Source organism: Zonotrichia leucophrys, chromosome 1 (assembly GCF_028769735.1).
Source record: "Zonotrichia leucophrys gambelii isolate GWCS_2022_RI chromosome 1, RI_Zleu_2.0, whole genome shotgun sequence".
Classification (NCBI taxonomy): domain Eukaryota; kingdom Metazoa; phylum Chordata; class Aves; order Passeriformes; family Passerellidae; genus Zonotrichia; species Zonotrichia leucophrys.
This window is the reverse complement of record NC_088169.1, coordinates 4,084,040-4,100,432: the sequence shown is the minus strand read 5'-3', so window position 1 is coordinate 4,100,432 and position 16,393 is coordinate 4,084,040. Positions and strand designations below refer to the sequence as shown.

Below are 16,393 nucleotides of genomic sequence, written 5' to 3'. Positions count from 1 at the left end.
CCTGCACTTGTTCTGGCAGACTGGCTGAAAATGCCACCAGCACACAAAATCTGCCACGAGTTAAGGAGATACCAAATGCTAAATGTGCAAAACAACTTCTCCTTCCTGAGTTCAGGTCTCAAATTCCTCAGTGTTGATGCACAGAGTGTCACTGGAAGGGGTTTGAAGCAAGGGCTTCTTTCAGGAGCGCGTCTGTACCAAAGATTAACGTGAGACACACTGAATAATTCAGAATTCTTTGAGTGGGAAGGAAGAAGAGCACACTGAAAATATCTTGTTTTTCTGGAAGAAGTTTGCCTTTTTGTTGAAGAAAAAAAAAATAAAATATTAAGATTGAACTTTTTTATTATGAAATAGAAGATTTCAGACAAAACATTTCGTCAGTTTTAGATATGGTCCATGTGCTGGATCTGCTCTGCTGAGAAGCTGCTTTATTAAAGTGCATTTCCCATGGTCATTATCAACTGTATCCCTGAGGAAAAAACACTGTTCAGACTGAATTCCAGAAGCCACCATTGCTGTGACACAACTCAGCCCAGAAGTAGAACAGAGACATAAAACATTCAAGCAACAACTCTTCAAAGTCAAGAGTTTCAAATCTACATTTTGCAGCTTACGATATTTGAATTTCAATTTTTTTAAAAAGGTTTTTTTTTGGCACATGGGTGATTGGATTTTATTTTGAAATGGAATTTTAAGGCAAATACGTCTCATAAAATAATGCATTGAAATGGAGAAATGTCATTTCTGATCCAAAGATAGTTTTGTTAGAAATTTTGAAGCAGCCTCCATGAAAACTTCCCTTGATTTTATTGCAGAATAGGAATGGAAAAATGTTGTTGATCTGAAAGCTCAGAATGATCAGCTGTACATAAAATATGTTTAAAAGCATGGATATTGCATTAACCATTATTATATTAACCATTTTCTTCTGAAATAATAAATATCTTGCATTTCCCGTCCTTGATCTTGCTGTAACACAACATTCCTATCTGACAGTTTTGCTGATTTCCTGGGGACCCAAAACGTGGATTCTTCTTCCACAGTCCCATCAAACTCATTGTCCTGGAAATTAGGGCAGTCTATTTCTATCATTTATGTCCATTATTTTGCTGTGATATCACATGCTGTGATTTCACAATTTTATTTTTATTGCAATTTTATTCCATTGCATGAGGGAAAAGAAAAAAAAAAAAAAGAAAAATAACTTATAAGTTAAACTGAGAGAACTGGTTTTAACTTTTCTGCATGACATGAAGGCATCCAAACATGTAAAAAAGCAACTTCTTGGAGAAGCACATCCTACACGAGTGTCACATTCCTGATTTTCTTTGGGCTGATGGGATAATCAGGACGCCTTTGAGGCCGCACCTAGGGGAGAGCAAAACCAGTGAGAGAGCTGGAAGAAATCCCAGAGAAGCAGTCCCACAGGGGGCCTCAGGAGGTTACCTGCCAAACCCTCAGCCCAGAGCATGACAGCAAAATGGGATTTATCACCAGCAGCCCACTCACAATCCAAACACAAAGGAGAGCACGAGCGAAACAAGAGCTCCACATGCACCACGCTGCTGCTGGCAGTGCTGGCAATTCATGATCTGCTCTCAGTGCTGCCTGAGAACTTCTCGTGGCCTCTGCAGCCTGTGTGATCCTAAGCAAAAGGTGATTTGGGGTGTTCCTCCTCTGGTTCTCTTAAAGGAACCTGTAAGGGTTCCTTTTAAAAATCTGTATATTTGCTTTTTGTACATTGCTGTAAAAAATCTGAATATTTGCTTTCCAAACCCATCAGAAATCAGAGCACAGCAGCATTTCACGTGGCTGGGAGATCACTGTCGGTGTCTCAGTGTTTATCCAAGCCAGGCTTTTTTTAAACTTCCCAAGACTGCCAGGATTCCACTGCCACTGACTGCACTGTGGGATCAGAGCAGGGAAAATGCTCAGCAGCCTTGGAAAGCTTCTCCTCCTTCATCTGAAACAAGGGCAGGTGCATCTCCAGCCCTAACTACTCCTGTGCTTTTACAAAATGTCATTGCAGAGGAAAAGAAAAGGAAAAATTCGCTCTCAAATGCATCTGAGTAACAAAAACTGTGGATTTTTAAATGTAGCAGCAACAGCTCTTCTCTGTAATTCCTCACCTGGTCTCAAGCTCTTGGAAATTAATGGAAATTTCACCGTTTTTCTCAGTGAAATATTTTATCAAGGCAGACTTGGCTCTCTGACTATTGACCAATTTTCCTGAGGTTTGTTTCTGGAGCATTAATCATGCACAGTCTGTATTGCTCTGGTATTCTTCCAGTATTAAACATCTTCAATAATGCATTTGGTACATATACATTATTGAATAACAGATGGAGGCAAATGTTAGATAACAAATGTGGACAACACAGCTCTGGTATTTAATGAGCCCCAGCACCACTGTGGGATAAATTTAACCATCCTAGGAGCATTTCATGAGACAGCTGCCTTCTGTTTTAAACACAACTCCCTTTCTCCACCCTCCCATCCCTTCTTGTAGCCAGGACATGCTGCTGTTTTCTAAATTTACCCTTCTTTACTGTTTATTTTTGCACAGAGGAGAGGTACTTTGAGAAGAAACAGCATTGCCTGGCTCTGCTCAAGGACCTTTTCCAACACCCCTCTGCTGCACTTGATTTCTTACCCAAAAACCTCAGTGGTAGTGCCCAAAGGCCTCAGTGTTAAGCAGAGGAGCTCTCTACTACCTCCCCCACCAAAATAACAAATTTTCAAGTAGAACAGGAAAAAAAAATATGAAAAAAAAATCCAAAGGCAAGTTTTATGTTTGTGGAAAGGAAATATTCCCACATATTGTTGTCTGTGAGAATAAAGGATACAGAACCAGTAGCATAGTGAGTAACCAGAAGGTTTCAGAGGGGGTCCAAGAACACCCTGTCTCTAAAACTCCCTGAAACAGGTCATGGTTTGTATCCCATGTTTAGCAAGATACTGAGGTGAGAATATTTCCCAGAACTTGCTGGAGAAAAATTTTCTATTGCACCAGATTTGCTAAAGGAAAATAAGACATAAATCAGAAAGTTGTCCCAGCAGCGTGGTGGAAAGAGGCAGGTTTGGGGTAATGATACGGGAGATTTAGGGAGGGAATTCTCTCTCTGTCTTATTCAGGTGATTTCCCACCTGCAGAGCTGCCCCAGAGCAGGGAGGAGCTGGAGCTGCTGCAGAGCCCAGAGGAGGCTCCAGGATGAGCAGAGGATGGAGCAGCTCTGCTGGCAGGAAAGGCTGGCACAGCTGGCATTGCTCACCTGCACAGGAGAAGCTTTGGGCTGAGCTCAGGGCGGCCTTGCAGGGCCTGGAGGAGCCCCAGGAAAGCTGGAGAGAGACAATTGCCAGGGGATGCAGGGACAGCACACAGGGAATGGCTCCCAGTGCCAGAGGGCAGGGCTGGGTGGGATCTTGGCAATGAGGAATTGTTTCCTGGCAGGGTGGGCAGGGCTGGGATGGAATTCCACCCCAGGATCCCTGGCAGTGCCCAAGGCCAGGTTGGACACTGGGGCTGGAGAAGCCTGAGACAGTGGGAGGTGTCCCTGCCATGGCAAGGGTGGAATTGGATGATTTTTTTAGATCCCTTCCAACCCCAACCACTCTGAGATTCTCTGATTTAGGTTTGTAGATGATCCTGACCAGCAAGGAGCCAAAGGATGAGCAGCAGCTGGATCCAGGCAGCCCCATGAGAGCACTGGGGAAAGGACAACCCCACCAGGGCTATTTTCCTTTAAAATCCCATCCTCAGGAATGAGCCATCCAGCCCAGTCTGTCATGGCACTTCTCCTCTCCACCAAAGCAGGACCTGAGCAGGGTTTGTTCCTAGGATGGGGCTGATGTCCATGAGGGTTCCCCTTGCCCTGCTGCATCTCTCACAGTTATTTGCTTTAGAGTTGCTTCTACTTCATGCTAACTGTGCTCTGGTGTCAATTAATGAATAATTTCATGAATTTCAATCAGCTCATGCTGTGTGCTGGCCCATTTTCTGGGAAGCTTTCTCTGAAGCAGCAGAGCCTTCCTGAGGTTGCACTTCACTGAAATGGAGGCTGCTGGCTGCTGGTCACCGGCCTAAAACTCATTTTCTGAATGGAAGATCTCATACAACACGTCACAAATAATAATGCAGTGTAGTAATGCATTACAAACAATACTTGCAATTACAAATAATAATGCAGAGGAGCAGGACCACAACAACCACTTCCTATTTATACCCTGATCTGCTAGAGCTGCTGGAGCCCCTGCTTGGTTCTGATTTCAAAGTTGTTTCCTCTTTAGATTAATTCAGTGCTTTACTAATCCTGCCAGTCCTATTCTGAGGAAAAAGGGCTTCATAACTCATTACACCCTACAGATTGAAGGGGAAAAACCCCATTTCCAGTGGCTTGTCCACAGCACAACATCACAGGAGTGAGTTCCTGAGGTGGTCCCCCCATCAGGAAGGATGTGCTAACATCAGCATTTCTTTTACATAGTTTAAAATCTCTTTGTGCTGTCAGCTTGGCATCCAGTTAACCATGGATATCTGGTTCCATGCTTCAAAGCCTGCCTGTTGATTTATCATCTGCCTTGGGTGCCTTTTCACAGGGATTGCTATAAAAGGATTATGATACTGGGAAAAGCTTCACATAGTTTTGTTGGTTTGGTGGAGGAAACAGATGCAGCACAGATCTTTTCATCTCCTCCAGCTCTTCAGCCAGACAAAAAGGGAGCTAGCAGCACATGGATGAATCAGGAGGTAAACTGAGTGTGTATCAGCTGCTTTCAGGGGTGAATCCTTCCATGGTGCTTTGAATAGTGATCTTCAGTCAATGAAAGAAGGATTTCTGCCCTTACAAGCAGGTTTCAGTCAGTTCTGCACCCTGTGTGGTGTGATGTGAATGATGAGCACATCTGGCCCTGTGGAACAGGACTCTCAGCACTGAGGGAAGGGATGGCAGCTCCTCAGACACTGATGCTGAGATAAACTCAAGGCTTGCTATCAGCCAGCCAAGAAATATTCAAGCCCAACTGCATGAGAACAAAGTGCTGACATTAATGTGGCAGGAGGGCTCCCAAATGTGTCTGCATGCATCACACACTGGGCTGACAAAAACAGAACAAAGAATCAGGGGGAAAAGCCACAGATTTCTGCTTCTGAAGGTTATTTCTCCCCCTACCCTTAATTTTCAATTTTGATTCGAAATTCACTTCTTTCCCCCTTGGTTTCTTCATGGGTTAATCCCACCCTTATGCCTTAACTCCTCCCCTTCTCCCACAGATATTTAGGAGAAAAAAAATCTGTAAACTGCCCCTGCCATTTCTTTATCTGTGTCATCAATATTTATTGCTCTCAGGGGGGCAAAGCCACAGATTTCTGGTTCTGAAGGTTATTTCTCCCCCTGCCCTTAGTTTTCAAGTTTGATTCGAAATTCACTTCTTTTACAGGAAAACATTCACCCCCATAAATTGTGGATACCCACAAAATAATTCAGATACATTATTACTTCAAGTAATAAACCAATTCCATCCTGCCAACTTTTTGGACGCTCAGTACATTTCCCTGCCCACCAATACAGCCTGGAAATTCCCCCTTATGTCTTCATATGTTAATCCCACCCTTATGCCTTAACTCCTCCCCTTCTCGCACAGACATTTGGGAGAAAAAAATCTGTAAACTTCCCCTGCCACTTCTTTATCTGTATCATCAATATTTATTGCTCTCTTAATCAAGATATGCTAACCAATGGATATCATAACATGACATATCTGCAGCCCATTTCATCAGCAGGTGGAAAATTGTTTGCTTTCATCGATTTATTTTTCTATTTATTGACCTTTTAATTCAATTTTGATAGCTTAATTTTTCTTTCCAACAACCCTCAGAGTCAGAGCAGCTCTATATGGGGCAATAAATGGAGCTGCAATTCATCATTCATTTCCTTCTCAGGATAAAACCACAAGCACAGCTAAATAATATTTCCAGTTTATAGAGTGTCATTTGGAGTAGTTAGGAAGAAAAATAGATCTTTCCCCATTAAGGGAGCCATGACTCACTCACTGGGAGGAGGAGTGAGGCTGTGGAAGATTCCTGGAGCTGGGCGGGAGTCACAGCAGGGATGGGTCCAGCCCATTGGAAATGAGCATTCCCTCCCTCATGGAATGGGCTCCTGATTTATCACAGAGACCTTTATGGCATATTAAATGAGCTCATTATGAAGATTGCCCAATCCTGCAAGTTGCTCAGTCCTCAGATCTCCTTCTGTGGGAATTTGGAGAACAGAGCTCCTTGGAGGTGGCGCTGCCCCAAAATCTGCAGAATCCCAGGCAGGGGATGCCCCTTGTCGCAGACATCTTTTCATTAAAAATCATTCCTTTCTTTCTGGGAAGCCGAGAGGCCTCAGGAACAAAATGTAAACAGGATTATCTGCTGCTGTGCAATGCAACAGGTGGATCTGTGATTGGTCTCATGTGGATGTTTGGAATTAATGGCCAAACACAGTCAGCTGGCTCTCTCTCTGTCCGAGCCAGAGACCTTTGTTATTCATTCTTTTCTATTCTTAGCCAGCCTTCTGATGAGAACTTTTCCTTCTATTCTTTTAGTATAGTTTTAATGTAATATATATCATAAAATAATAAATCAAGCCTTCTGAAATATGGAGTCAACATTCTCATCTCTGCCCTCATTCGAAAACCCCTGTGAACACCGCCACAGCCCCTCACTGCTCTTGGGTTTTGGAAGGAGCACTGTGGGGCAGGGAATGAGGAACTGTTCCCCGAGTGGATGCTGGTCCCTAAAACCCATTTTTGTGGCAGCTCAGCCCTGGTGCTGGGAGCAAGGATCACACTCACCCATCCCTGACAGGAACTACATCTGCAATTAAACAGAAGCCTGCACCTCTGCTCTCAGTTTGACCTTTTCTCAGTTAATATCATCACAATGAAGACCTTCCAGCACCTCTGACTGATTCTCTTCTGGCCTCCTCTTCCAGTGCCTGGTCATTTTTCACTCAGCTCAATAATTTGCTTCATTACTCATCATTTTTTAAACGTCTCACACACTTTTGATTTTCCTCCCTTGTTCTTTGCCAAACCTTTTGTTCAGGTTGTGAATTGATCAGTGCAATTACTGGGCAGCATTTATCTTCTGTGGACATTTTGCATTAGTTTCTGATTCAAAGAGTTTGAATGGCCAAAAGCTGAGCTCAGTGTTTTTCTGTTGTCACCCTTTGTGACACACACCAGGGACTTCAGGTTTGTACCCAGCTGGGTCTATGGGTAACAAATTCTGAGGAAGCAAAACCTGTGATATGAAGTCTCCTTCAATCTCCCAAATCGTTTAATATTGTAACTTTTTTACATCTGGAACAAAAGGGATCAAATTTGAAGCCCTTACCCTCAGAGACACGAGAACAGATAAGGTTTTACATCTTCAATCTGCAATTTTTCCATCAGTAGATGGACTTCCTGCTCCTCAGGGAGGCCTTGGATTTTCCCTCCTTCTTCTTGACCTCTAAAGAAGCACTGCAAGGACTTTTGCTCATTTTTCCTGATTACCCAGGGAGAGAGAAGTAATTTATTGGAGTCCACCCCTTCCTGACCTCCTTCACTATGGAAAGAATCCTCAGGAAACCTTTTCTTCCTTGGGTTTTTTGGGGTTTTTTTTAACCCCTACTTCTCCCTAAAAGGCCCTAGAGAATAAAGATGAAAATCTTTGGGAATGTTTCCAGTAGTCAGGCAGGGAAAGCCAAGTGAGAATCACAACTTTCTGTGCTTGGAAGATGGCAGGAGGGCAGGTGGCTTCTGAACAAATTGTTGGATTCAGCACTAGCCAGCAAACAGCTAAATGAGTGAATACCTGATTTCACCTTCTTGACAAGAAATATAATGAAAGAGCACTACAATGGTTTTTAGGCAATGTATTGGCATCAGTAGTGATTGAACTTTATTGGAATATATCCAGAACAACTTTTGTGAGAAAACCTTTATTATGCAGTTAACAGGGAAGGTTGTGAATGTAAAAGGAAAACACTTTTTGTCTGGGAAATGTGTTGCTCAGTTTGCATTTGTTGCGATAAAATTAAATCACAGACTGCAAATCCACAATTTAGGGTAAACTTTCAGCAGCCTTTTATCAGCTCCTGCATGCACAAATGGGGCCATCACAATATACCTAACTATTTAGTGCAATACAACACAAATTGCTAAATAGTTTGTCTTCACCAAGCCATTTTTAGATTGCTACATATTCCTCTAACACATGGAAAATAGTTATGAATTGTTTTCACCTCTTGATTCTCTCTTGGTGTTTTTCAAGAATGTGTGTGCAGCTCTTGATGCAGGTAGAAGCCACTGTGGCAGAGTTTTTATATTGTCCAGGGAGAGAGAACTGGTTTGAAAATCATAAATATTTCAATGTTATGCTGTGTTCTTGTGATGGATTCAAAGTTTCCCTGGCCACTTGATCTCCTAGGCCAGCTAACCCAGGATTTCATGTGGAGGCTGCTCCTTTCATGTCTCAGTTTGAATCAGGACAGTGAACCCTGATGGTCCCCACTCACAACATCATTGTTCTCACAGTGGATGGAGCTGCCTGAGAACACCCAAATTTGATGCCTTTCAGATGTCACCAAATGCCTTAATGCCACCACCACAGTGCCCAACCAGTGCCCATGAACCATCAATGAGCACCCAGGCACTGGGAATGCCCAAAGGGATCCCAGAACCACCAAATCCCAGAGGCACCAAGGCTGGCAGAGACCTCCAGATCATCCAGGCCCATCATCAACCATCACCACCATCATCATCCCTAAACCATGGTGCCACATCCAGACACCTCTTGGAGTCAATATCCTGCCCTGAAATGGGTCCAGCAGCAGAAATGTGTCCTTCAGATCATCCAGTCCCATCATCAACCATCATCATCATCACCCCTGAACCATGGAGCCACATCTAGACACCCCTGGGATCAATATTCTGCCCTTAAATGTGTCCAGGGTGCTCAGCACAACATTTACAGGCTGCCAGTGCAGACACCACGTGCCACATGCATGGAAACACAGCTTCTGTTCACTGTCCTGATTCAATCTGAGACATGAAAGGAGCAGCCTCCACATGAAATCCTGGGCTAGGAGGCCTAGGAGATCAAGTGGCCAGGCAAACTTTGAATCCATCACAGGAACACAGCATAACATTGAAATATTTATGATTTTTATACCAGTTGTCCCTGGACAATATAAAACCTCTGCCACAGTGGCTTCTACCTGCATCAAGAACTGCAAACACATTCTTGAAAAACACCAAAAGAAAATCAAGAGGTGAAAGTTATTTATGACTATTTTTCATGTGTTAGAGGAATATTTAGCAATCTAAAAATGGCTTGGTGAAGACAAAAATTTTTCAGTTTTGAACAGGGCTTCTCAGTATATTGTGACGGCCCCATTTGTGCATGCAGGAGCTGATGAAAGCCCCATAATCCTGCTCACAAGCATTCCAAACTCTGTCTGAAACTGTTGCTTGGAGTTACAGATCCACACTGATGCCTCCACTGTTTTGTGCAGACTTTTCAGCTTTCCTTTGAAACTGTTTTGTTTGACAAGTAATTCGTGTCAGCCATCATAACTAGCAGGCACAAATGCATCAGTGTCATTGCTGTTATTTTGTACTGGTATTATGTGATCATTGTTTTAATTGTTGATTGAGTGCTTCCTAAATTTCATTGTGTGCCAAGAGAAGTTGACACACTCTGCTATGATTTATGTGCAGTGTCATCCCCAAGACAGATTTGTGCATTGTACATGTTGAAGCAGCTCTTCAGAAATAAATGAGTTATCACTGTGTTGAGGAGTGAACTCAGTACCACATCACCACCACTCTCTCAAGAGAATATTGGCAAAAAAAAACCATCCCGGAGGTGCTAAATGGATTTTATAAAAAATATGGCATAAATTAAGATTCGCATTGCTCTTGTGCAGGAAGCTAAGGGAGAGCAGCACCAGCCCTCAGAATGAGGTCACTGAGAATGGAACCAGTGGAGGAGCAAACACTGAGCTCCTCTTCTTGCATTTTATCCACGTGGAAAAGGGGCAAAGCTCTGGGGGCACTGGGTGTGTGCTTTCCCTCCTGAGATAACAAAGATTTCAAGATCAGTGTAAAGTTCCTGATTGAAGCAACTTCTAGAATATCGGAAAATACAGTCAAGAAAGAATCCAGAGAAAATTCACATTTATTTACTCTCTCGACACTGGATTTTGTTTGCAGAGGAACCTCAAACCTCACCTTCACAGAGCCTCCATCTTAGACCCACATCTCCTTCAAGTCTGAAGGAAAATGCACTCAAGAATGCTGAGGGGACATTCCCCTTACCCAATTACATCTGTCATTGACTTCTAATTATCTACCTGCCCAAAATCTATGTGCAATACACACTCTGTGAAAAAGCAAAACCAAAAGGTTGAGATATTCAAGAAATCAGCATTACCTTTGGTACAGAGCTGATGTGCAAATTGTCATCAGGGCCAGCAAACTTGGAAAACACTGGGGGAAGAGAGGAAAGTCCTGCAACAAGAATATAAAATATTAATGTTACTCAGTGTCCATCACAGCAGGAACCACAATGGCTAAAATTAATTATTAATTAATAATATTAATTATTAATATTGTGAGCAAAACCAAGGCTAATTTTTTGGGCTAACATGGCCAGATTTTTGTACTGAGGGAATTTGCAGGGGTGATTTATGTGAGGTGACACCAGGAGCTGTGACATTGGTGGCACCTATGCAATAATTTATTTAAGGAAAGGTAAAAACCCAGCACAGAAAGACCTGGGAAAGAGGAGTGAGAAAGGAACAGTCCTGGAGACACCCAGGTCAGTGGAGAAGGGAGGTGACCAGCCATGGTCAACCCAGAACAGCAACAAATATGAAAAAAGCCAGTCTAGAACTCTGTGGAATCAATTTGTCCAGATCCACTTAATTTTCCTTTTAATTTTTATACCTGCTGCATTTTGCAATACTACACACTCTCAAAATCTTTCCCCTGCACTTATTTCTTCACCACTTATTTGTCAGAGAGGAAAGGATGTGTGCCTGGATTACAGACTCTGCACAATAATTTTGTGCCATTAAGTGTTTGATTAAATGTTTTGAGAGTAACGTGGTTAAAAATGCAAGTGCCGGGTAATGATTTACATTTGCTTTTGAAGAGTCTTTGTGCTTAAGGACAAGAATTTATAATGCTAACTTATTTATCAGTAAAATAATAGTTCACTAACTGCCTTTATTCCTTCCTTCTTCTCTTTCTTTCCTTTTTCTTGTTTTAATTTTTTTCTTTTTTTTTGTGTGTGTGTGTTGGCAGTGGTGAATTTTCTTTTATTTTCACAGGCCAACTGCAAAATATTGCCTACTTTGCTGCTTGTATGAAAATGCATTCCTCCCACATCTGGCCCCAGAAGAACAAAGGCATTTAAAAAAACAAACCCAGAACTAAATCTAAATTCAATTGTAAAGAACTTGGGTGTTTCCACAATATTTTTGGAGGATCCTCTTCTGAAACATCAAAAATGTTCTGGAGAGGTCCAGGAAAACCACAACTCCTTCACTAAATATTGTGAAAGCTCATAATTTTAATTTCTTGACCTGTTGTCCAAAAGGCCCATGTTGAGAAGCAATTTGACAATCTGTGATTCAGCAGCTTAGACTCACCTGAGCTGTGCTCTGTGTTCCACAATTCCTCTGGAATGTATCCCAGATTTTCACTGCCACTCCTCTGCCTGTCTTCCAAACCACCTTCCTTTTTCTTCTCAGCTGAAACTTTTCTAGAGAACAAAAAGGTGTCATTAGAAGTTCTCCATGGTGGGAGAACTCTTAGGTAGCAGACTAGAAAGAAGTAAATGTCTCACATCCCAAAAAATGGTATTTTTACACCTAAAAAAATATAAAAAATTTTACACCTAAATTTTTTACACCTAAAATTCTTACACCTAAATTTTTTACACCTAAAATTTTGCATGTAATTCTTTTTTTTAGGTGTAAAACATATTCCAAGCAATTAGCATGGAGGTATTGCCCATGGAATTCTGTTTGGAAAGTTTCCATCAGCTGCAATGTCAAAACACATGGAAATAAAGCAACCTTCCAAAAGTGTGCCAGATCCATAGGTTTTGCAGAAAATTAATTTTGATCTCTGATTGTGAATTGTAGGATATTTATGTGCCCAATAGTGGACCACCAGCCAGGTCAGTTATGACAGCTGATCATTTTGGTGCCCAGCTGCAAACACAAAACCAAAGCATGTCCTCTCACATCCCCACAGTCAGGGATCCATCTGTACACTCTGAAGTTAATCTTTCACTCTGAAATTTACCTTACATGTGAGAGAAACTCCTTGGTTAAAGTTACACATCTCTGAACTTGCAGAACAGTGCCCTCACAGCTGCACAGAGAGAATCTGGGTGCTTTTTCACCCAAAATTCTGATGCCAGAAGAGATGCTACTATTGATCTGTTGCTACCATGGACCCATCGCCAGGACACTCCCAGGTCCACTTCTGCCTGGGTTTGAGGTGTGGCAAACACAAATCCACCATGGAAAACCTGGAATTTTTGGTGGGAAGGGATGTTGGTGACGTTTGTGGAAACTGCTGCGTATCCTTGTATAAAAGTTGCTCTGCTCCCAGGGAACAGGGACAGGAGCAGAGGGAACGGCCTCAGGGCAGGTCCAGCTTGGACAGCAGCAGGAATTTCTTCATGGAAAGGGTTGTTAAGCATTGGCAGGGGCTGCCCAGGGAGCTTTGCAGTGCCCATCCCTGCAGGTGTCCCCTGGAGGTGGCACTGAGTGCTCTGGGCTGGGGACAAGGTGCCCGTGGGGCACAGCTTGGCCTCAGTGACCTTGCAGAGCTTTTCCAACCTCAAAGATTCCATGATTCTTTAATTCTCCTTCTTTTCTATTTAGTAGGAATCACTTTGCAGGCCCCCAGAGCTTCAGAGGGGTGTCACTAATGCACACACACAAATCTGGTGATTCAGCTCTCAGCTTTGGGGCTTTTTTAGGAGATGAGCAGGTTGGACACCACTAAGAGCCCTGCCATGGTTGCTAGAAGACAAAAGCAAATGTTTAGGGCTACCACCCCTACATGTTACATGACACTGTGCTGTCACTTTTATCTGAGCCTTAGATCCCAACAAACTCAGTGGAGTAGCCAAATAAAAAGCAGCTACAAAAAAAAAAGAATTAAAAAAAGAAAAGGTGTGTGGGAGGCATAGAAAGATAGCCAGCCAAGTTAAAAATAAAGGTGGGAAATAAACCAGTGTATGTTTGGTCTCACTACTTCTTTGCTACCTCAGCAGCTTCCAAAATCTGGACAAGCACCATTCTTTTTACTGCAGGGAAGTTCCCCCCAAGGTAAAACCACTGAGCCTCCAACATCTGTGATTGTTAATAATCCTTCCTGTGATTTCAGGGTCATTGTTTTTCAAAGCTTGAAATCAACACTGAATCTCCAAGTCCAAACTGGGCCTTGGAGCCTGAACTTTAAACTATAAGCAAGGTTTGTGAACACACTGAGACAACTCATCTTTAATAGAGAAATAGTAACTTTGTAGTACTGAGACCTAAAAACACATTTCTGCCATGAAGGTAGAATTCTTTCTGCCCAGACAAGATGCAAAGAGAGGGAAAGGAAAGTTATGCCCTATTCTGGACCTGTTCAGGTTGTCTGAAAGAAGCACTGCAGATCCAGCTTCCAAAATCTGGACAAGCATCATTCTTTTTACTGCAGGGAAGTTCCCCCCCAAGGGAAAAAACCACTGAGCCTACAAAATCTGTGATTGTTAATAATCCTTCCTGTGATTTCAGGGTCATTGTTTTTCAGACTTTGAAATCAACACTGAATCTCCAAGTCCAAACTGGGCCTCGGAGCCTGAACTTTAAACTATAAGCAAGGTTTGTGAACACACTGAGACAACTCATGTTTAATAGAGAAATAGTAACTTTGTAGTACTGAGACCTAAAAACACATTTCTGCCATGAAGGTAGAATTCTTTCTGCCCAGACAAGATGCAAAGAGAGGGAAAGGAAAGTTATGCCCTATTCTGGACCTGTTCAGGTTGTCTGAAAGAAGCACTGCAGATCCCGCTTCCAAAATCTGGACAAGCATCATTCTTTTTACTGCAGGGAAGTTCCCCCCAAGGGAAAAAAACACTGAGCCTACAAAATCTGTGATTGTTAATAATCCTTCCTGTGATTTCAGGGTCATTGTTTTTCAGACTTTGAAATCAACACTGAATCTCCAAGTCCAAACTGGGCCTCAGAGCCTGAACTCTTCCCAGGTTTTTTAAGTTGAAATTATGTGAACACAGTGAGACAACTCATCTTTAATGGAGAAATAATAACTTTGTAGTACTGAGAGCTAAAACCACACCTCTGCCATGAAGGTGAAATCCTTTCTGCCCACATCAGATGCAAAAAACAGTGAGGGAAAGGAGAGTTATGCCCTGTTCTGGACCTGTTCAGGTTGTCTGAAGGAAGCACGGCACATCCACAAGAGCAAGACAGGGTCTGGCAAGGACACAGACCCCACTGCTGGGCAGGTCCTTCCCTTCATGTTTAACTGGTTTTGCCTTTGTAGGGTTGATCCTTGTGGGAGTTTCTGGGGTTCTGAACCAAGTCAGAATCCAAGCAATCCCTGCTGATTTACTCCTGCCCTATTTATAGAGCTGCACTTGGCAAAATGATGAATTCAGCCCCACAAAGTAAGAAATCACAAAGTTTACACGTATGGCATGGCATAATAAGCATCATTTCCTTGGGAAAAAACAGAGGGTATCTAATTTCCTTACTTTGTTTCCCATCAATAAAGTGCTTTACAAATGGAAATCTGTCAACAGACCTGCACAAACTTTCCCCACAAGAGGCTGCTAATGAAACTGGGAATTACTGACGTGCCAGGCAGCGGGGTGGAACATTCTGCAAACTCATTAAGGGACGGGGACTTAAACCCCACAGGCGTAGGCAGGGAATGAATTCACAATGCTGCCTAAATATAAATAAGAATATTAATAACCCCACTGCCACGGGGCTGCCACAGCTGCTGATAAAAGGGATCTTAATGCTGAGAGCCACCAGTTAATGATTTCTAAAGTTTTCCATCTCAGTGCAATAACAGAACAACTTTATACTGAAATACATCTGAAAATCAGTGGATGAGGTGCTGATACTCATCCATGGGGCACCTTTATTAATTTTAATAGATGATGATGATGATGATGATGATTATTATTATTATTATTATTATTATTATTATATTAATTATTATAATAATTATTATTATATAATAGCTTGGGCTGGAAGGAACCTTAAAGATCATCTTGTTCCAAGCAGTTTTATTAATTTTTTAATTAAAAATCCATGGGACAGTTTTATTAACTTTTTGGCATTCTTAAAATTTATATTATTATTATATTATTTATATTATTATAATATTTATATTATATTATTATTATTTATTTATATTATGTTATGTTATGTTATATTATGTTATATTTTTTATTATTATATAATAGCTTGGATTGGAAGAAACCTTAAAGATCATCTCACTCCAAGCCTCTGCCATGGGCATGGATTCAATCCACCTTCCACTATCCCAGGCTGCTCCAGTGAACACACCCAGGGATGGAGAGTCACATCATCCCTGCACAACCTGTCCCAGTCCCTCTCAGTCAAGAATTTCTTAATATTTAATATATAATGTAATAATATTATATGTTATATTATATTTATATCTATATATATATAATATTATATTTTTATATTATATCTTTATAGATTATTTCTATATTGTAATATGTATTTTATATATTTATATAGAACTTATATATGTTATTTATTTTTATTTATAAAATACAAATTATTTCTTTATCATATTGTTTATTTACATAAATTATGCTCTATTGTTTATAAAATATAAATGTATATTTTATGTAATAATAAATATATTTTATAGAATACATTTATATTATACTATATTATATTATACTATATTATATTATATTATATTATTACATATTATTACATATTATTATTATTGTATAAAATATATTTTAATATATACAAATATATAATGATTAATTTAATATATATCATATAATGTGTTATATTTAATATATATGTAAAAGATATTCATATATTATATTTAATTTCTTCCTCTTAATATCTAATCCAAACCTTCCCTATATATACTATATATACTATAATATATATAATATATATATTATAGTATATATATAATATACTATATAATATTATATATACTATAATATAATATATTATATATATAACATACATAATATATTATAGATATAATATATATTATATACATTATATACATTATATAAAATTATATATAG

General features: G+C 40.7%; 1 protein-coding gene across 1 annotated transcript in view; it reads right to left on the bottom strand.

Moving 5' to 3' along the window:
- Positions 1 to 1,194: 1,194 nt before the first annotated feature.
- IGSF5 (immunoglobulin superfamily member 5) overlaps positions 1,195 to 16,393 on the bottom strand; it is a 31,476-nt gene continuing 16,277 nt past the window's right edge. The window contains exons 7-9 of the mRNA XM_064702050.1: positions 11,694 to 11,806; positions 10,472 to 10,548; positions 1,195 to 1,371 (exon numbers count right to left, since the gene is read on the bottom strand). Of these exons, the coding sequence (XP_064558120.1) occupies positions 1,303 to 1,371; positions 10,472 to 10,548; positions 11,694 to 11,806 (259 nt within the window). The 3' untranslated portion in view covers positions 1,195 to 1,302. The remainder of the gene's footprint in view (positions 1,372 to 10,471; positions 10,549 to 11,693; positions 11,807 to 16,393) is intronic.